General features: G+C 48.0%; 1 protein-coding gene and 1 long non-coding RNA gene across 17 annotated transcripts in view; one reads left to right on the forward strand and one right to left on the reverse strand.

The window, feature by feature from the left end:
* Window positions 1-10,506, forward strand: part of LOC128335600 (uncharacterized) — a 59,103-nt gene extending 48,597 nt beyond the window's left edge. Inside the window, exons 5-6 of the long non-coding RNA XR_008311655.1 lie at window positions 7,027-7,129; window positions 10,139-10,506. This is a non-coding gene — a long non-coding RNA (uncharacterized LOC128335600). The remainder of the gene's footprint in view (window positions 1-7,026; window positions 7,130-10,138) is intronic.
* The window catches only part of LOC128335599 (connector enhancer of kinase suppressor of ras 2-like), a 443,349-nt gene that overhangs the window by 197,348 nt on the left and 225,506 nt on the right, over window positions 1-20,495 (reverse strand). For 15 of the 16 annotated variants that reach the window (XM_053274147.1, XM_053274152.1, XM_053274150.1 and 12 more), the window contains 2 exons: window positions 17,762-17,849; window positions 1,044-1,085 (listed from right to left, as the gene is read on the reverse strand). In XM_053274147.1, coding sequence (XP_053130122.1) covers window positions 1,044-1,085; window positions 17,762-17,849 — 130 coding nt within the window. Of the gene's footprint in view, window positions 1-1,043; window positions 1,086-9,057; window positions 9,258-17,761; window positions 17,850-20,495 lie in introns of those variants that run through there. The other variant, XM_053274156.1, reaches the window with a different exon arrangement.

Consider the following 20,495-nt stretch of genomic DNA (forward strand, 5'->3'; position numbering starts at 1 on the left):
AAAGCTTGGAGAACCACTTCTTAGATCAGATATGCAAAGAACTACTAACTGTTTCAGATGTAGCCAGGTCTGTCCTGTCCACTAGGCAGATGGGCACCAAATTGGGGTGGAGGGAGGGTGCAGGGGGGGGGGCACAAGCACTGCTTCCATAATAGACTAGGAACTCTCTTTTACTGTATCTCTAAACCAGCCTGGGCTACTCACTCACTGGTAATTTGTGCAGGCTGGTCATCCAGCCTGTTGAATAAACAGCCTTCATGGCTGAAGTCAAAGCCGGGGCTCTGTATGGCTCGGCTGGTGGGGTGACAAAGTCAAGCTTCACCTAGGGCACCAAAAACTCTAGGGCCAGCCCTAGATTTAGCTTTGTGTAGAAACTCAATTGGTCACCCTGATGGTGACTGGTGCTGGAAGAAGGGTAGGGGGGATGCAAACCTGTTGATTCCCCTGGACCTCTGCGGCTTTTATTTATGATTTATTTATGATACAGTTGACTCTGAAGGCTCTAGGCGATTCACAAAGACTGCCTAGAACCTCATTGAAACATGATGTCCCCGGGATCGATTGCCTGGGCTGGAGATTGGGTGCACTGTAGTTCAGTGGTTTCTTCTGCTCTTATTGGGATGGCCGACTCCAGAAGGTGATGCTGGGAGATTACTGTTCGACACCATGTATTTATTCTGTGGAGTGCCACAGAGTTCCACCTTGTTTCTCAAAGTTTTTAACATGTACATGAAATTGCTGAGTAGAGTCATCTGGAGATCCAGTGAGTTACCATCAGTATACTGATGAGACCCAGCTCCACTCCTGTTTGTTCAGTGGAAGTGCTGAAAAGATATCTGGAATTAAACGATGGCCCAAAAGGTGAAGGTTGATCCAGACAGGGTGGAAGTTCTGGTGCTGGCAGTTCAACTGACCGTGGCGTTCAATGAGGCCCATGCCCAAGTTTACAGGATTGCAGCCTTAATTCTCTCACGAGGGAGCCTTCCTATGAAATAGGCCTGGACAAAGTATAAATAAGCAAGAACTCTGTAATGTGTACTTACCACATGAAGAATTTTATTTTCAGCTTCATATACTGTGCAATCCTGTGTAAAAAAAACAAAAACACATACACGCCATTTTTAATATTACTATAAATCTGCTTTGTCTCAGCTAATGTCATTGATTCTTTGATTTTTTTTTTTGAAAAAAGCAAAATTGGTTCATCTCTTACACACATATCCCAAAGGTAAAACCCATTATATGGAAGAAAACGACATAAATGGAAACGTTATGCATGTCAAGAAGTTCTCTGCCATGTAAGCATGTAATGTCAATATCAAAACCTTAATTCAGGGACTACAGCCAGTGGAAGCGCCTTCTACATGGAGCACCATTACGTCCCACCTTAACCCTTTAAGAAAAGGCTTTTAAACTTGAGATATATCAACTTCCATTAAACAACAAGATCCTTTCATTAAAGAATGAGATATTTAATGCGCTGTGTTAACCCTTGCTAACTGGGCAAAGATGCACCTTTTTAACATGGTGATTCTCTTTATTTAGCAGGGGGAGAGTAACTGGCCCTATCCACCCCCAGCACAGTACCTCTTGCTGGTGCCTGTCATGTTTCTTTTTAGATTGTGAGCCCTTTGGGGAGAGGGATCTATCTTATTAATTTATTATTTCTCTATGTAAATCACTTTGGGAATATTTGTTGAAAAGTGGTATATAAATATTTGTTGCTGCTGTTGCTGTTGTTGTTGTAGTAGTAAACATGCTGTGTTAAACATGGGGGCCATTCACGTGACCTACTGTATGGATGGGCAGGCAGGGGGGAAGGCTTCTCAAACCTTGCTTTCTCCCCCAATTGTCATTTTGTTGGTGGGAGCGCACTCCACGCTCCCACACGATCAGCCCTGCTCCATACAGCACAGAACAGGGCAGATGGATTTGAAGCTGGGACCTGTTGTCCCAGCCTCCATGAAGCTCACAACGCAGCACACAAAACGCATGCTGCATTGGGGGATTCCCCCAAGAGATGGGCACTCTAGATCAGTGTTTCTCAACGTTTTTGGAGTCATGGACTGGTACAGACTTTGTGTGCCGTTTCCTGGACCAGCAGTTAGTAAAGGGGTCTCCCCCCCACACCCACACCCCCAGGCACCGCCCCCCCAACAATTTCAAGCCACCGGGGGGCACCGCCGCTGGGAGCTCTCCAGAGCTCATTTCTAAGCAGGCAGCCCTCGGTGCTGGGAATACACTCATTAAGCTTCCTCAAAATGAATGTTATCCCAGCAGCGAGGGCTGCCTGCCTAGAAATGAGCTCTGGAGAGCTCCCAAGAGCGGTGCCCCCCACCGGCTTGACATTGTTTTGTGGGGGGATTAATTCTTCATGGACCAGCACGGACCAGCACTCAACTCCTCATGGACCAGCACCAGTCCACGGACCGGTGGTTGAGAAACACTGCTCCAGACACCTGTCTCTTTGTGCAGGCAGGCTGGAAGCAGCCCGTGCGCACATGCAAGCAAGTAGCTGGGGGTATCCCTTGACCTTGGCCAACAGCCATGGTAAATAACAGTGCTAGGCATCTCTGCCCCGCTGGGATTGGGCCCAATCCCAGTGGTTCTCACATGCAGCCTCAACCAGGCTGGGCATCCCTAGCCCAGGTTAGACTGCACATGAGAACAGCCACGTGCCATGTTAAAGAACATGCCAAGGCTATTCACATGGACGTGCAAAACCAGGATAAGGGAGCCCAGCCCGGTTTTGCACGTCCGTGTGAACAGCCAGGATTGGGCCAATCCCAGCGGCACCATGGTGGCAAACCCGCCTAACTAGCCACCCATTAAAATGAGTGCTCCCTTAACCCCATTTTTCTGATGGTCTGGCAGCTGCAGGAAGCCAGGGGAGGGGGGATCCTGATGATGCACTGCTCACTTGCATTCATGGACGACACATCCCTCACTGCTTTTCAACAACATAAAGTTCTCAAAGAATCTCAAAATCCCAGAAGAAACAAAAAGCAAACACCAGCAACAGCCACTGGAGGGATGCTATGCTGGGTTGGACAGGGACTGTTGTTCTCCCCCTGCTAAATGAAAGACACTTTAAAAGGTGTCTCTTGTCTCCATTAGCAGGGCTGATTCCCAAAGTGTAGGCAGCTTCACATGATCAAACAACTAGGTAGGAGGAGTGGGGGGAGTGATCATGTGTGAAAGTGAAGCTGGGTAGGACAGTGCCATCCTACCCAGCTCTCGTACCAGGCCTGTAACCAGCCTCAAAAAAAAAAAATTTGGTGGAGGGATTGCAGAAGTCAGGGGAGGCAGGTTATAAGATGTTCAGTGAAAACAGTCAGTGAGGCTGGGGAGGAAAGAGAAATTTTTGGTGTGACAAGTACACACCATGCCACCAGCTGGCTACGGGCCTGTCTTGCATGCACTCTACTCAGTGCATCCTACCCAGCTCCCTTCTCTCACATGATCACTCCCCAGGTCGCAGGGTGTGGAGGAGAGTGGGCCCAGGTTCACATAGTGGCAGCCTCCCCACTCATGATAGCACAACTCCCACTCATCCCTTCCCCAGGCCTGACTCCTATTGCCAACATCATTAGCCACTTCCTTCAGTCACTCACCCAGCTCCACCTGGCTCCCTCCATTGGCCGGGCTCCTGGACGATGGAAAGAGGATGGGCAGAGAAGGGCGAGTGGCCAAAGGAGGTGGCTGTGGTGGGAGCCCCGGCCAGGGGGAGGGGGGAACTCTGCAACTCCTCCCAGAAGCTCAGTGGCTCACGGACACAGGGCACAACCGGTTCTTTGAACCCATCTGCCCTATGACTGCTCCATCCCATCACTAGGGATGTGCACGAACCGGTCCTCAGGCCATGTTAGAGGCCTGTGAACCAGTTCGCAAGTGGCTCGATCTGGCAGTTTGACACTGGGGGGTGGCTCTTTAAGGGTGGGGGGGTATACTTACCCCTCCCGCCACTTTCCCCCCTCCGACTCTCCATTTTTCAGTGCAAATTTCTTTTTTCAGTGCATTTTTTTTCCAGTGTTCCTCCCGGCCTCCCCTGCCCCCTTGTTGACTGGTAAAAGCGGAAGTAACTTCTACACATGCGCCCACCGCTGACGTGCACCGCACACATCACATGTTGCATCCGCACACTGTGCAGCGCATAATAGGCGGGCGCATGCGCATAAGTTACTTCTGCTTTTACCAGTCAATAAGGGGGCAGGGGTGGCAAGGAGGAACGATACTGCCCTGAAATTTGCACTAAAAAATGGAGTGCTGGAGGGGGAAAAGTGGTGGGAGGGGTAAGTAAACCCCCCCGCCCTTAAAGAGCCCCCCCGGCATCGGACCACGCCTCCGCGGTCCGTGCACATCCCTACCCATCACTCACCTTCCTCCTACCTAGTTGTTTGCTCCCACGTGAATGAAAATTAGAAGCATGCATAGCTCCTGAAGCTGGGTAGGATGCTTATCCTACCCAGTTTTCAGCCTTTGGAGTCAGGTGGTATATAAATTTAATTAATTGATATAATAATAATAATAATAATTAGTGTGAACCTGCCTTGTGTGCCACAAGAAGGCTCGAATATGGTTCCCTGTCCCCACAGGGCTCACAATCTAAAAAGAAACACAAGTGAGACCCCAGCGACAGCCACTGGAGGGATGCTGTGCTGGGGCTGGATAGGGTCAGTTGCTCTCCCCCAGCTGAATGTAAGAGAATCGCCACTTTAAAGGCGCCTCTTTGGCCAGTTAGCAGGGGGTTACAGTCCTGACTTCAGCGGCTCAAGTCTGCAACATAGGGAAAGTAATCCATTAAGCAGGTTTTAGGATTGTTTGTCTGTTTGCTTGTTTTAAGGAGAGGAGCTAAGGAGCCACGAGCAGTGAGAAGGGCTTGCAGGTGGGCTGCGGGAAAGGTGGGTTAGACTTACCTTCCCTGCAGACGATTGTCTCCCCTTCCCTGGGCAGGTGGATCGCCCGCCCAGATGATCTGTGGCTCTCCCAGCAGCTCCCAGGGTCAAGGTGTCGGGATGTGCTGCCTCGTGCTGCCCTGCCCCCAGAGCTCCCATAATGCACTGTGTGAGTGCACGGTGCATTATGGGTATCCCCCCCCCCCAAATGTGCCAGCCACGGCTGCGCTCACTCCCTTAACCTCGTTTTCCTGGGTGGCTAAATGGGTAGGTTTGCTGCCATGGAGCCACGGTGATTGGACCCGATCCCGGAGGTTGACACGTGCATGCCAAACTGGGCTGGGCTCCCTTGGCCTGGTTTGGCACGCGTGTGTAGATAGCCTCAAGGCTTCGCCATCTCACTTGCTTAGCAGCTGGGCACTCCTTTTAATCAATAAACTAAAACAGAATAAGATATATTTGCTTGTCCTGAAGTGTAACATCAGGGGAATCGCAAGGCTGTGTTTGTCTGCGATTTCTGGTGACAGACCTGTGCAATGAAAAGCAATAGATGCCAACTTGCCACGAACCTGGCAGGGGAAAAAAGTGTGTGAGGCACTTTCCCCCTCCACAACACATTTCTTGCTAAGAGATATTAAAAGAAATAACCTGCCGAATAAGCAAAATGCAGACTAATTAAAGTACTTGGCAGCTCCGCAGCAGAGAAATGAGCGGCACTGTCAGCTTTGTTCCCTTGCAAAAGTTGTTAGGATTGCAAATAGCCACAAAGACACTGCAAGGCTTAATGATAATGGCCAGGATCCAGCTGAGCTCAAAAGAGGTGGGCGCCGGCAGACTCCGGGGGTTTTCTGCCTTTAATTTGAAAGGGAGTTTAACACTGGGGGTGGGAGGCTGCTTCCGCACAAACACAACCCTCCCAGCTTCCTAAAGATGCATGAGATTTGGGGAAGCAGGGTCATTGGCTTCAGATCTCACATGAGAGAGGAGAGCTGGTCTTGTGGTAGCAAGCATGACTTGTCCCCTTAGCTAAGCAGGGTCCACCCTGGTTGCATATGAATGGGAGACTAGAAGTGTGAGCACTATAAGATATGCCCCTTAGGGGATGGAGCCGCTCTGGGAAGAGCAGAAGGTTCCAAGTTCCCTCCCTGGCAGCATCTCCAAGATAGGGCTGAGAGAGTCTCCTGCCTGCAGTCTTGGAGAAGCCGCTGCCAGTTTGGGTAGACAATAGTGAGCTAGACGGACCAAGGGTCCAACTCAGTATACTACAGCTTCCTATGTTCCTATGTTCCCACATGGCTGCAGATCACTTGATTGTGTAGGCCTTTTTATTTCAACACTTGTCTGACAGCCAAATATGTAAAGAAACTCCGCTGAAAAGCAACATCAGCTTCTCAGGATGGTTCTATAGTCCATGAGCCAGGCCCACAAATTTTGGCCATCGAGAGCATCTCAGAGGATGCAGGCTCATCGTGATTTTTGGCAATGTCTGCCCCCATAGAGACAGAAAATAGATGACAGCATGGTTGCACTTTCAGCTTTCTCTGTGTTAATACCCCTTCTTCATCCCCATCCCCAAATAATTAGGGTAAAATTGCAGACACTTATGCGCAGAGCAAAGGGCTAGGGCCAGGGTGAGGACAATAAAAGAATGATACGCACTGGAAGTGGACAGTATCATGATGCAATCACCTCTTTTCTATCTCTAAGGGTGCAGACCTTGTCAAAAATCACAATGAGCATTCTCTGCCTGCCCAATGGGACTGACCACCCAAGCTGGCTCATGTACTTATAAGCTGCTTCCTGATTTGGATGGCATCTCCTCCGCCATCTCCACTTCAACTGCCTCCCACCCCTTACTTTTCTGACTGCTGCCACTGACTTGAGACAATGCTGGGTGTTATTTGCTTGATCTCTGGTGGCATCTTCACACGTCACCTATGGATCCTGCAGGCACCAAGTGGTGGATATGTATGTGCAAACCAGACCTCAGAAACTGGGCCGGGTCATCTCCTGTACAGACTGGGTATTAAAGAACATAAGAAAATATGCAATACAACTCGGGTGGATGGATCAGTCCCCAAACCCTAATCCAGCATCTTGTTTCTTACAATGGTCGGCCAAACGTCTCCAGGAAAACCACAAGAAGATGTATGCACAGCCTTCCGCCAGCACTGCAACGGTTTGCAAAGCTATATTCCTCCTGAACACAGAAGTTCTGTTTAGCTATCATAAAGGTAAAGTTGTGCCGTCGAGTCAGTGTCGACTCCTGGCAACCACAGAGCCATGTGGTTTTCTTTGGTAGAATACAGGATGGTGTTTACAATTGCTATCTCCCACGCAGTATGAGATGATGCCTTTCAGCATCTTCCTATATTGCTGCTGCCCAATATAGGTGTTTCCCATAGTTTTGGAAACACACCAGTGGGGATTCAAACCAGCAACCTCTGGCTTGCTAGTCAAGTCATCTCCCTGCTATCGTAGCAAACAGCCATTGGGAGATTTCTCTTCCACACATCTGCCTAGCCCTCTTTTCCAGCCACTGAAGCCTGCAGCCATCACAACATATATGGCTGTGCATGAGATAGCCACAATGTGCTCTCTTTCATGCACACAAACACATGCCATAGAGATGTGCTTCCCAAAAGATGTGCCCCTTTTTTAGTTCACAACCTTGCCATATGGGCGAGTGAGCCTGGCTGGGACTGGGGTGAGATTCACTCTTCCCCATGCCCCATTTCCCAGCCCCAAATCACCCTTCCAAAGTGGGTGATTTGTCCCTGAAGCAAAACAGGGATGTGTGCATGGGCATCTGCAGAACTCTTTCCTGCAGGAAGTGGGGGAGGACTTTTATGGGACGGAAGCTTGGGCACTGTGCCCTGTGCCACACCCCAGCTCCCTCTCGCTCGCTCACTCCCCATGCAGGAGCTCCAGCTGCTACCACCACTTCTTGGGGCTGGGCTGGGGCAAAATGAGTGGTATGTCCTCCACCCCACTCTTCCTTCTCCTGCTGCTGTAACACCGGCCCCTTGGAGGCGGAGTGAGCCCTGCTGCCTGCCTCCCTGGCTGGCTGGCTGGCAGACTGGAGCATCCGGCATGCCAGGATACCACCTCTGCCTTCCCCCCTTCGTTGCCTTTTGGGAGTTGGGGGAAAGGGTGCTGGGATAGGCATACAGGTTCAGTCTAGAGAGGGCAAATACCTCCCCTTGTCCCCCGGATGCATGCTTGCGTATGGCTGGTATCCTTATCAAGATGTTGTCATGATGTGCTAGCAGAGGTGCTCCTGGGTAATTTTGGACCCTGGACCTAAAGGCCTCTGCCCACCCCCACAGCTGCCACTGCCAGATAAGCTATAGTGCACTATTTTTTTACACTAGAACATGCTCAGGGAAAGCAGGAAACTCTTTTTAATTCTATTTTTAGAAGAGATTCTGAATAAGATATAGTACTTCCCACTGACTTGCAGAGAGATACCACATTTTGAACACTCAGCATTTGGAGCCCCCCCATCAGCATTTGGAGGCCCCCCAGGTCTACGTGGGACTGGACCTCTGCCCAGAAGTCCAGTCCAAAGACCACCATTGTGGGCTAGTATATTCTCCTTTGCTACATCCTCCCCGCACCCCCAGCTTCAATTCCATCTCACACATAAGAACCCGGCCTGAGCAACAGAGAGGCCTTTCTGCAGTTTGTGTTTGATTTGATTTGTTTGCTCGCTTGTAAGAATTCTTGATCTGTGCTGAAATTTAGCAGGAAATCCAAACTAAAACAAAACAAAAAAAACACCCCACCCCTCAATTACATTCAGTTAAGTAGAGCTGAAAAAAGATAAAGCCAACAACAACTTTCAATTTCAAGTGAAGTGCATGTAGAATTATCTTTTGTATTTGTGCGCATTAACATAATAATTGGTCAGGAGAGTTCAGGTACACTAATGCTTGCATTTCAATCCCAAAGAGACATTTCGGATGCAGCCACTCTTGCCTTAGCAGGAGTCTGACAGTAAATGTCGTGTACGCACAATTTCATCTATTATGCATTCACTTAAAATATATCTCTGGTTGTGTTTGTTTTCCTTCATGCTGTGTGAAGGAAATCGGCAGCCAAATGCAGACTTATTTATTATTTACCCTGCCCTTTGCACAATGTGGTGTACATGGTTTACCTTCATCACAACCCTATCAGGAAGGCTTGCTTGGAGATAGTGGGCCCTTTCTCACGATCACGGACCCGGGCCGTAGGGGGCGCGGGGAGGAAGGCAACAGAAGCTTAACTCACCCACAGATTACCAGGTCCCAGTTGCTGGGTGCCTGGATCGCATGACCAGACAATCCACTGCTGCCCCAGGCAGCACAGAGCTGCAGGGACCAGGATCCCGGCCCCCGGAAATCCCACAATGCACCACAAAAGTGTACTGTGCAGCAGACTTGGTTATGAAGCCCAGCAGTTAAACGAGGTTAAAGGAGCACATGTAGGAGGGGCAGAGTTGTGCAGCCTTGATATCTGGCCTCCAGTGACCCAGCCTTTACCTTGGTCTTTGTGCATGGAGCAAGCAGGATTGTGCCCCGGGTTAACAGATACTGCGCGAATGAGAGAACATCACAAGGGCCCTGCTGGATGAGTCAGAAGATCCATCGGGCCCAGAACTTAGAATCCGGATGATCCGGCTTAGCCCGCTCTTCCCGCTCATGGCTAGGAACCGGGTCTCACTGATCGTGAGACCAAACAAATAACTCACACCCTGAGGTCATTCACACAATCGAAAACTGTGTTCTACCTAGGTTTGGGAACTGTGTGTACTCCCAATTTTTGATTGTGTGGAAGCAAGGTTAGAGGAAAACCTGGGTAGCTTTTTCTCCTACCTTGCTTCCACACAATCACTTATACTGAGGTTTTCCTCTATCCTTGCTTCCACACAATCAAAAATTGGGAGTACACACAGTTCCCAAACCCAGGTAGAACACAGTTTTTGATTGTGTGAATGACCTCCCTCTCTTCTTGGATGAGCAAAATGAAGCACGTTTTCAGTTGCGGACTCTCTCCTACCTACTGTCTTGTATTAAGCACATGTGACCTTCCTTCCCTACAAAAGGCTTTTGTAGGAAATGCAGTTATTCTGAGAAAGTCTGGCTCGTCTCCCCAAGCATTATTCCAAAGTCTTTCACCTGCCAAGTTCTCTGCTTCAAGCCTAACATTCCACAAGATTTCCACTTCAGCTCCCTCTTTCGTTTTCTCTCTTCTTTCAGCCGAAATGTCAGGATATTCTGTGCAAACCAAAGAGATCTGACACCGCTGAACAGCAACTAGGAGGCAATCAAACTCTGGCATTGAACCTGGTTCTATGGGGATGTACCAACTTACGGACTTTTTTTAAAGAAAAGAAAAATCATTTAGAAAATAAAATATGTGATAGGTTAATAAGTGTAATGGCAAAGGTAATCCAGGGTCTTCTGCAATTTTGCTTTGAGTCTCTAGTAATGTTAGTGAAAGGAGTATTCATTTGGGAGAAATGCTTTGACTTGAGCAATCATTTTCATATTTTTAAAAGAATATGACCTACTTCTCAAGCTGCTTCAGAACTGCTCCCGAAAACATGATTATATGCTCAGCATTAGAAAATATCTGGCATATTTTTGTTGTTTGTTGATACACAGCTTAACAGGCGAGTTAATTTTAATACTGGCGAAATGCGGTGAAGCAGGTGTGCCAGAGCCCCTGCTCCTCACTTGCCAGCCTGCTAGACCACACTGGATCCACCACCTCTCTCCAACTGGCCCATTCAACATCTCCCACCAATGCTAACTATCTCTTCATCTTTCTCTGCTGCTCCCCATGGTGGTGAACACCCAGAAAAGGTTGTCATGTTTCCTTATGATATTGTACATTGCGAACAGGGTTGCAGTTAGGGCTATGTTTATTCTATAACCTCACTTCACCAGGGCTGAAGCAGAAGGGGGCAGTACTAAGGGGAGGAATGAAAGACCAAGCCCCACTCTCTGTCAGTCTGGTTAGGGCCAACTTCCTTCCCAGAACTGTCCCATGCAGTGAGTGACCACAGAACCTGAATTTGCATGTTTCCTTTCCCTGTCCCTTTTCTCTTTTCTCTCAAATCTACTAACATGAAAACCATTATGTTAAACTGTGAACTGCCTTGAGCATGTTGGCCAAGAAGTCATCTATACATGTAATCAATAAATAAGGCCGACGTTCAGACTCAGCACATAGGAAGCTGCTTTATACCAAGTCAGATTATTGGATCCATCTAGATCAGTATTGTCTACACCAGGGGTTCCCAACCTGTGGTACTCCAGATGTTGATGAACTACAACTCCCATCATCCCCAGTTAGAATTTAGTTCAGCAACATGTGGAGGCTATTCACATGCCTGTGCAAAACCAGGCTAAGGGGCTAAGGGAGCCCAGCCTGGTTTTGCTTGCACATGTGAAGCACTGGGATCGGGCAGCAAACCATGAGAAGAGGCTCAAGGAGTACCACAGGTTGGGAACCCCTGGTCTACACTGATTGGCAGCAGTTCTCCATGGCAATAGGCAATAGGGATGTGCACGGATAGATTTTTCGATTCAATTTGTACCCAAATCGAATCACCCCCAATTTGTTTTGGGTCCAAATCTGGCCAGCTAGCACAGGGGTGATTTGTTTTGTCCACAAATCTCCCAAGAGACGTAGATTCGGGTACAAATAATTTTGTACCTAAATAGATTTGCACAGACAGCAGGCACAGGCAGTGATTCTCTAAGCAGCAGGAAGGAGGTGGGGAAAAAATTCTCTTCTTAGCAGGAAGCAGGAACAAAGAAAGCAGGAACAAAAAGCAGAGAATCCACTCCAGGCAGAAGGCAGGCAAGGCAAAGCAAAACTCCCCTCCCTCCCTCTCTCTTGCTCTTGGTCTCTCTCTCTCTCCTCCCACAAGGCAGAAAGGCAGAATGGTAGCTGGCTGCCTCCTTAAGTATGTTTGAAAATCCCTCCTTTGAACTCCCCCCACCCTTGTCCCTTCTTTGACCCTTCCCCTAGCCAATGCAGGGTCAGTTGCCCCTGGCAACACAATATTTGAATGGAAATGAGCCAATCTGGAACAAGGAGAAAATTGCCAGCCCGTCGTTGCACACTGTAAATCACCAATCTGAAGCTTGGGAGGGCGGGATTTTCAAAAGATTTTCATGTACACAAAATGAAGACAGCAAGAGAGATCGGCACAAAATGGAGGTGTGAATTTACAAATTTTTCAGGTCAGAAATTGATTTGTTTTGGACCCTAATCTGGCCAGCTAGCACAGGGGTGATTTGTTTTGTCCACAAATCACCCAAAACAGGTAGATTGGGGTACAAATTGTTTTGTACCCAAATTGATTCGCACTTCCCTAATAGGCAGGAGCCTCTCCCAGCCATACCTGGCAATGCTGGGGATTGAACCCAGGACCTTCTGCATGTAAGCATGCAGATGCTCTTCCATTGGCCCCATGCCCTAAGGGGAATATCTTACAGCACTCATATTAGTCACCCATCCAAATGCAAACCAAGGTGGACTCTGCTTAGCAAAGAGGACCATTCATGTTCACTACTGCAAGACCAGTGCTCCTCTGGTCTAACACCACACAAGTCAAAATACACTGCAGTAATGCAAGGATGTTGAACTAGATAGTCCCACTAAGTCATCCAAGTGTCCCAGTCTAGTGTTGTGCTGATGCAACAGGTTGCAATTCTGCACCCTGTTACATGCCTCCTCTTGTACAAACTCCCTTTCAGTCCATGAAGTCGTTCACACAACGGGGCGGGCAGGGCAGCAGGAGGGTGTGGCGGTGGTGGGGACACCTGGTTTAACTCACCTTTCCCCCCAGACAACTGCTCCAATGTTGCTGGGAGCGCGGAGCAGGTGATTCATGCTGCATGCCTGAAACGCATAGCCCTGGAGCCTGGGATGACGTGGCCCAACCTCTGGAGATCCTGTTGGAGCTAGGGCCCTGGCAGCATCCACTCTCAGCTGCAATGTCTCATAGTGACCACTGGGGGGTAGGTATAGGGTCATGGATAAAAGTGCTGGACTCCTCCCCTCTTTGTTCTTCCAGCATTAGTCTCCATTTTGTCTCTCCAGAGATGACATTTTGGTCTCTCTCTTCAGCCATTGGCTACAGCTGAAATTAAGCTGCAGGCCTTCTCACATTTGTTTGTAACCTTTTCTTTAAACAAATCCTTGTAGTTCTTCAACATTAAAGAACTGTCTCAAGACCTCTGGCGTTGCTGCTTTCTCACCAAACTAGTTTTGCTTTGCTATTTGGGGACTGAACTGCCATTCTTCCCCTACAGAGCCCACAATGCACCGCTGACATGCACGATGCATTGGGGGATTCTGCCAGGAGACTCTGCTGTAGGGATGAGCCCAGACCGGTCCAGAGGCCATTCTGAAGGCCTCCGAACTGGTCCGGACATGAGGGCGATCCAGCACTGGTGTGAGGGGCTCTTTAAGGGTGGGGGAGGGTGAACTTATCCCCCGCGGCATTTCCCCCACCGGTGCATTCGTTTTGTAAAGCTTTTGGGGCGGCAGGATACCTCCCTGCCGCCCCTTCCCCCAGTCGTCGGCAAAAGGCTTCAGAAAGCCTTTTGCGCATGCGCACGTTGTGCACGCACATCATGTCTCTGTGTCACGTGTGCACACACATTGCAGAGACGTGACGTACGCGTGTGATGTGCACCGGTCCAGTGGCCATTCTGAAGGCCTCCAAACTGGTCTGGACATGAGGGCGATCCAGCACTGGTGTGAGGGGCTCTTTAAGGGTGGGGGAGGGTGAACTTACCCTCCGCGGCGTTTCCTCCACTGGCGCATTCATTTTGTAAAGCTTTTGGGGCGGCAGGATACCTCCCTGCCGCCCCTTCCCCCAGTCGTCGGCAAAAGGCTTCAAAAAGCCTTTTGCGCATGCGCACGTCGTGCACCCACATCACGTCTCTGTGTCACGTGTGTGCACACATTGCAGAGACGTGACGTGCGCGTGTGATGTGCACACGTGCAAAAGGCTTTTTGAAGACTTTTGCTGATGACTGGGGGAAGGGGCGGCAGGGAGGTATCCTGCCGCCCCAAAAGCTTTTCAAAATGAACGCGCCGGCAGGGGAAATGCGGCCGGCGGGGGTAAGTACACCCTCCCCTGCCCTTAATAAGCCCCCCACACCAGTGCCGGACTGCAGCTCCGCGGTTCCGTGCACATTCCTACTCTGCTGGGACTAAACATAGCCCCAGTGAACACACGATCTGGTAGCCCGGGTTAAATGCTCGCTCCGTTAACTTTGGCTAACAGCTAGGTTTGAAAGTGGGGCTAGGCAGTGCTGCCCCACCAGGATTGGGCCCGATCCTGGTGGTTCTCACCCACAGCCTAATCCAGGCTGTGCTTCCCTAGCCTGAATTAGACTTGCATGTGAGAACAGCCTCCATATATGTTGCAGAGAATGATGCAAAGCTATCCACTGTTCTTGTTGTGCAAGTGCAACACGCAAGAGATTGTGAAGCTTTCAGCATCCGCTCTTTGCATGGGGGCATCTTTGTTTCTTGCCCTAGTGCAGTCTGTATGTCAAGCCAAAGAGTTAGTTGTTAGGACTTCATATTTATTCTGCTGGTTTTCTTTTCTAGAAATATAAATCTTATCTTAAGTTCTGATGGAGAAACATTTAAAAATCAACACCTGAAATAATGAGTGAGACACAGTTTCAACAACCAAGGAATCTAGGGATATGGAAGTATCTTTCCCTGCTCTTGATGGTCAAGTACTTCTTTGAAGTTCCCTCTTTATTTCTACAGCACCGCCCCCCCCCCCAAAACCCACTCAGTCAGCTTGCCTGATTAGACCCCAAGGCGATTTTTCCCCTTCCTAGTTTAAAATACTTCAAATGGAATATCCATTTTATTATACACGGTTTCCATTTAACTCTCAAAACACCAAGAGGATAAATCAATTGGAGCTGGGCTTACTGCTAGACTTTCAAGTTGATGTTTCTGTCGACATTATTCCTTTTAATTTATGCATCAGAAATGCAACTTGAGCTTCCTTCACAGCAAACCTAATTATTTCAGGTCAAAGAATAAAGGACTTCAGTTGCAGAGTGTATCTGAAAAATTTCCTCTGTTTTGTAGAGCGGAATGAATTAATTTTAAAGAACAGCACAGGCTCTGGCAGAGGATTCCAACGGTTTCTATTTGATTTGCAAAGCTTTCTTTTCCAAGATTGATTGGGATTCACATTGCATAACAGAAAAATCTATTAGCTTTTTACATCAACCTAATTTAAATTAGGGTTTGGCGAGATGGAACTTTATACCTAGATATACAACATAAATGCAGTATCTCAAACACTTTGGGAATCTGCCAAGGTATTCAGGAAGTCAGATGTTCAAGACTGATGCTCAGTCCTCAATTTACTTAAGGCTTGCAGTAAGAGAAGGGTTACATTTGAAAAAAAAAAAGACTCAGGGACAGACACACAGCAACAGAGTTTTATAAAATGCTAGGAGGCTCTACACACGATCAAGGTGTAGAGCTTCATGGCGTTCGGTAGTCGCTCGTTGCTGGGTGGTCAGATTGGCCACCCAGATGTGCAGCAGCTTTGGTCAGTTGCTTCTGCGGGCCGGGGAGCTCCGGGGGAAGGGGGAAGGGGAGCAGCACCATTCAGCAAGCCAGCCCCTGGAGCCTCAGGAAGGCACCACCATGGTTCCGACGATCACTGGAAACTGGGCTGGGCTCCCTTAGCCTGGTTTCCAGTGATTGTGTGACCAGCCTCTAGGTCTGTTCTCATGATCGGCATTAGGCTCGAAGAAGCTGCTGGTTTTCAATCATGTGTTAGGCAAAAACAAGGCCAGAGGTTGGGACCTTGTTTCTCTCTAACACACGACTGACAAACCAGGAGTGTGTCCAGCTCCTGAATTAGAGGAGGAGGAGGCTTCTCCCACCCTCCTGTTGATCATGAGAACAGCCCTAATAAGTGGCGTGCCAATTCAATTCAGATAATAAGCTTCATGGCCAATTCAATTCAGAAGCAATTGAGTCAACTATTGAAGTTGCTATTCCAATCGGAATGAAAGCAGCCCTGGCTGATTCTCATAGGAGCATAAGAAGCTGTATTATGCCAAGTCAGACCCTTGGTCCATCTGAGCCCCTGGTGGCGCAGTGGTAAAAAAACTGCCGCCCTGTAACCAGAAGGTTACAAGTTCGATCCTGACCAGGGGCTCAAGGTTGACTCAGCCTTCCATCCTTCCGAGGTCGGTAAAATAAGTACCCAGAATGTTGGGGGCAATATGCTACATCATTGTAAACCACTTAGAGAGCTCCGGCTATAGAGCGGTATATAAATGTAAGTGCTATTGCTATTGCTATTGCTAGCTCAGTATTGCCTACAGAGACTGGCAGTGGCTTCTCCAAGGCTGCAGGCAGGAATCTCTCTCAGCCCTATCTGGGAGGTGCCAGGGAGGGAACCTGGCATCTTCTGCATGCAAGCAGATGCTCTTTCCAGAGCGGCTCCATCCCCTAAGAGGAATATCTTACAGTGCTCGCACATGTAGTTTCCCATTTGCATGCAAACTATGGTAGAGCCTGCTTAGCCAAGGGGACCATTCAGGCCAGCTCTCCTCCTTCAGACCAGCTCTTCATCAAAAGCAATGCTGCCACTTCTGCTCTTTATCGCCCTTCCTTGATCCTTGTAGGTACATCCTGCTGGCATGGGCAGAAGACAGGCTGGCTCTGCTTCTCGTTTTCCTGGGTATGGCGAGGGAGCAGAGTCTTCTGTGGCTTAACCTTTTAAATGAAACCAGGAATACTTTTCTTCTTCTTTCCCCACAGTCTCGGGAAAGGCACAAGGTTTTTGGTGAACTGTCTTTTCCAGGGCTGCAGTGGCTTCTGCAGGTGGGGTTGGGGAATTAGTGGCATCCCATGTGCAAACTACCCCCCCCCCAGCAACCCACTGAGTACTCAATATATATTTTAGGATTTTTTGAGGTGTTTAGATTCTTTGGTTTATAATGAATCCTCATAGGGATTCATTGCCTTGCAGGTGGAGGGGGGGTGTAGTTGGCACATGGGAGTTGGCAGTTGGCACTGTTCAAAGACAGTCAAAATGAATAGAAGAAATGAAAGTGTGTAATGAATCTTCATAGGGATTCATTGAGGAAAAGTTATTATACACCAAAGAAGCCAAACACTTGGAAAAATAGTGACCACCCATTTTGCTCCATAACTCCACTTCTACAAGGGCTAGAGCTTAGCTTTTAAAGAAATGCAAGCTGGGAATCTGGGGGAAATGATAGGAGGAATTTGAATCAAATCAAATCTGGCACAATTTGATTTGGACCCACATCTAGCCAATGGATCACCGGGGTGATTTGCTCTGTTTCCAAATCACCCGAATCAGCTAGACTTGGGTACAAATTGATTTATACCCAAATGGATTTACACATTCCCTAGTGAGCACCTTAAAGCAAGAGTTTGGCATCAGAAGGAGCCCTTGGCAGTCCTTAGAGGCTTCATGGCTCACAGAGTGCTGGCCCTGGATTTACTCCTCCCTGGCAAGGGATGACCCTCCTTAAAGGACCCCAGAGCTTGAGGGGGTGATCCTGAGGCAGGTGGCTTTGACATAGGTCAGCTAAGATGGCAGTATTAGCCACAGGGATGATGCTGGCTGGAGCCAAGGGGTATCGCCTGTTCTCTCTTAGGTGGATTCACTGCAGTCAGTGAATATTTAGTTTCCACACTATGGGGGTGGCTGGGGGTGGAGAACCAATCCTCCTCCTTTTGTTGATTAATTTAATAAAGTTGTGGCCCATTTTTAGTCCACCCAAGAGTCGTGTCTTCATTGGGGTCTGGGTGCAATAACTGGTTCTTACCTGTTGCACGATGGTTGTTAGTTCCAGGCACAGTTGAACAATGTTATTCTTCAGCAGTGAGTATTCTGTCACACTGACAAATGGAGACCTATTAAGAGAGGATTTCAAAAGTTATGAATGCCCTCATTTACAATTCCTGTAATCATACTAGCATTATAATGAATATGTACTATTCGTATTTCCTATAAGCAGACCATGATTAATGACTATATACACTCTGATTGGTTCAGTTTTGTAGCGCTTGACTAGAAATACACCAAAGGATTAATAGCTTTAAACAATCAGGGAAGGGGGAATTTTCAGAAGACCCCCACATCATCTAGCTTCACTGATCTTCAGCTCTTGCGGTACAACCTTAAAAAATGAGGGCATGCACACAGCTCTGAGTAAGAACCAGTTGGGATCAACAGGCTCATTAGATCTTGGATTTCAGTCTCTAGATCTGTTGACAAGCTGGTAACATCCAAACATGTTCTTTCTCAAGGCAAGCGAAATGAAGGCTGACCCAACCATGCAGTCCCTAATGTGATTCACCTCCCAGCTCATGTGGGAGAATCACTTGCCAGAAAGGATAGAAGTCATGTTTCAGATGTAAAGCTCAAATTTTTAGTGTGTGTCGGGGGGAGAAATTTAAAAAATCCCATTGGGTTATTATGATTTCTGTAGCCAATATATTAGTTTGGTTTCTTTAATTGTTATACCATTTTGTATAATGAAATAAAGAATTAAAAATAGTCTTCATCAGCTGCCTCCATAAAGTGCCCCCCCCGAATGTGAATACAGAAGTAGGTAGCTTCAGAAGGGCTGTCATAAGAGCTTTGTAAAAATTCAGGAAAATCAAACACTCAGGAGCAGTTTAAGGAACAGAAAGTTAGGAAGCAGTTTGGGGGTTTTACAGGTCACCTCAAGAGAAGAAAAGTTTCCCGAAGATGTAGGTGTACCTCCGGGCCTCAGTGATGGTCACTGGGAATGATCAAATAATGCAAAATGAGATGGGCCACATTGTTCAGCAACAGAACTTTGCAAGTAAAAAGTTTCCTATTTCCTGCCATTTCCAGTTGAAACATCTGAGTAGACATGTGCTATAGTCTGTCACATGTTTGCACCACCACAAAATACACATGAAGAATTGCTTGCTTGGAAGCAGCCTTAAATCAAAATCTTCTTCCACTTTGGGGAAAGATAATATGACGGGACATTAGCTGTCCACCTGCAGGCAGATCTGATCCATGAGAAATGTTTTCTTTTAAGCCATTTTCCAGATGCAGTCTGAGACAGGAGGAGGATGCAGGCCAAGAGAAGCCTGTGCCATGATCCATGCCCCCTGGCTGGGCTCAGAAACCCAGTTAGCATGGCTGGCAAAAATTTCTAACAGAGTCCTTGGAGACCCGTTCACAGTACTGGCTAGATTGTTCCTTAAGCTTCTAAATCTCCTTAAGCTTGCAAAGCTCCTTAAACTTGTAAAAGGTAGAGCTGGGAATGGGGAAATGTTGGGGCGGGGGGAGGAACCTCAGCTCAAATTTGTGTCCAGCTTGACTAAGAAAAACTTGCTTTCCAATCTGACAAATGGCATCACCACTTCCTTGCTCCTTTGCTGCTTATCAGCCCTGTTGAAGCACAGATAAGCATGTGAATCTGTCCAATTCAGTAGGTATGAATTTACGATTTGAAGTAGGGTGGAGCTTAAACTATACTCCTGCTTTTGTGAACATTTCTGGCAGTTTATTTTCCTCTCTCTCCCTGCCCCCTTCCCTCTGTCTTTCCCTCTGCCTTATTTGTTCAAGAAATTGCTACCTGGTTGTGTGTAATTAGAGTGGAAGCTAGAACAATCTAGAATTGTGATCCACAGAAATAATAAGAAGTACACTGAAGCTGCTGTTGTATTTGGCGTTGAAATGTTTGTTTGTTTTTATCTGTTTTTCTTCTTATGCAATCAACGAAGATCCTTAAGGAGAAATTTCTGGCAAAGCCAAATTAATGCCCCCTTGGGCACTTCTTTGTGAAAATGTTCACATACTTCTTTGAATTGCCCTCCTTTGCCCTCATTTATCTGCCTTCAGGGACATTGCCACTGTTCATTAACGGGCCAAACCAGACTGCATCATTGATCATGTACCTGCCTCTCCCCCCCGCCCCCAAATTAAATGGAGAGGCTGCTTTTAACCCACACCTCTCTTGCCATTATCTGGACTAAGATCTCCCCCCAACATCTGCTATAAAGCCCCAGGAGGGAAGCTTCCCTTAGGAACAATGGAGGTTTTCCTCCCAGGGTTTATTTATTTATTTATTATTATTTATTTGATTTATATACCGCCCTTCCAAAAATGGTTTCTCATTACTCAGAATATTTACAGACCACTTCCCCACAAATAAAGCTAAGTGGTTTACATGGCAAAAGGAATGAGAAGATGAGGCTATTCTCACCACCAGGTGAAACCGGGCTAAGGGAGCCTAGCCCAGTTTCGCCTGGTCATGGGCTGAAACGGGAGCTGTGCAGCTCCCAGCAGCAAACCCCCCAATGTGCCCCTCTCCTTAAACGAGCTAACCCCATTTATTGGATTGTGTGTTGCTGCGGTGCAACTCCATACCACAGTGACCCATGAGGAGACCCCTGACCAGGAGGCTACAACAAGGGGCCCCCCCAGCATTGGGGGGGGCTCCCCAGAATGCCCTGCATACTCATGCGAGGCATTCTGGGACTTCCGGGGGCCAAGAGGCCCCAGATCCCTGCCAC

The sequence above is a fragment of the Hemicordylus capensis genome, chromosome 11, assembly GCF_027244095.1.
Source record: "Hemicordylus capensis ecotype Gifberg chromosome 11, rHemCap1.1.pri, whole genome shotgun sequence".
In the NCBI taxonomy this organism is placed as follows: domain Eukaryota; kingdom Metazoa; phylum Chordata; class Lepidosauria; order Squamata; family Cordylidae; genus Hemicordylus; species Hemicordylus capensis.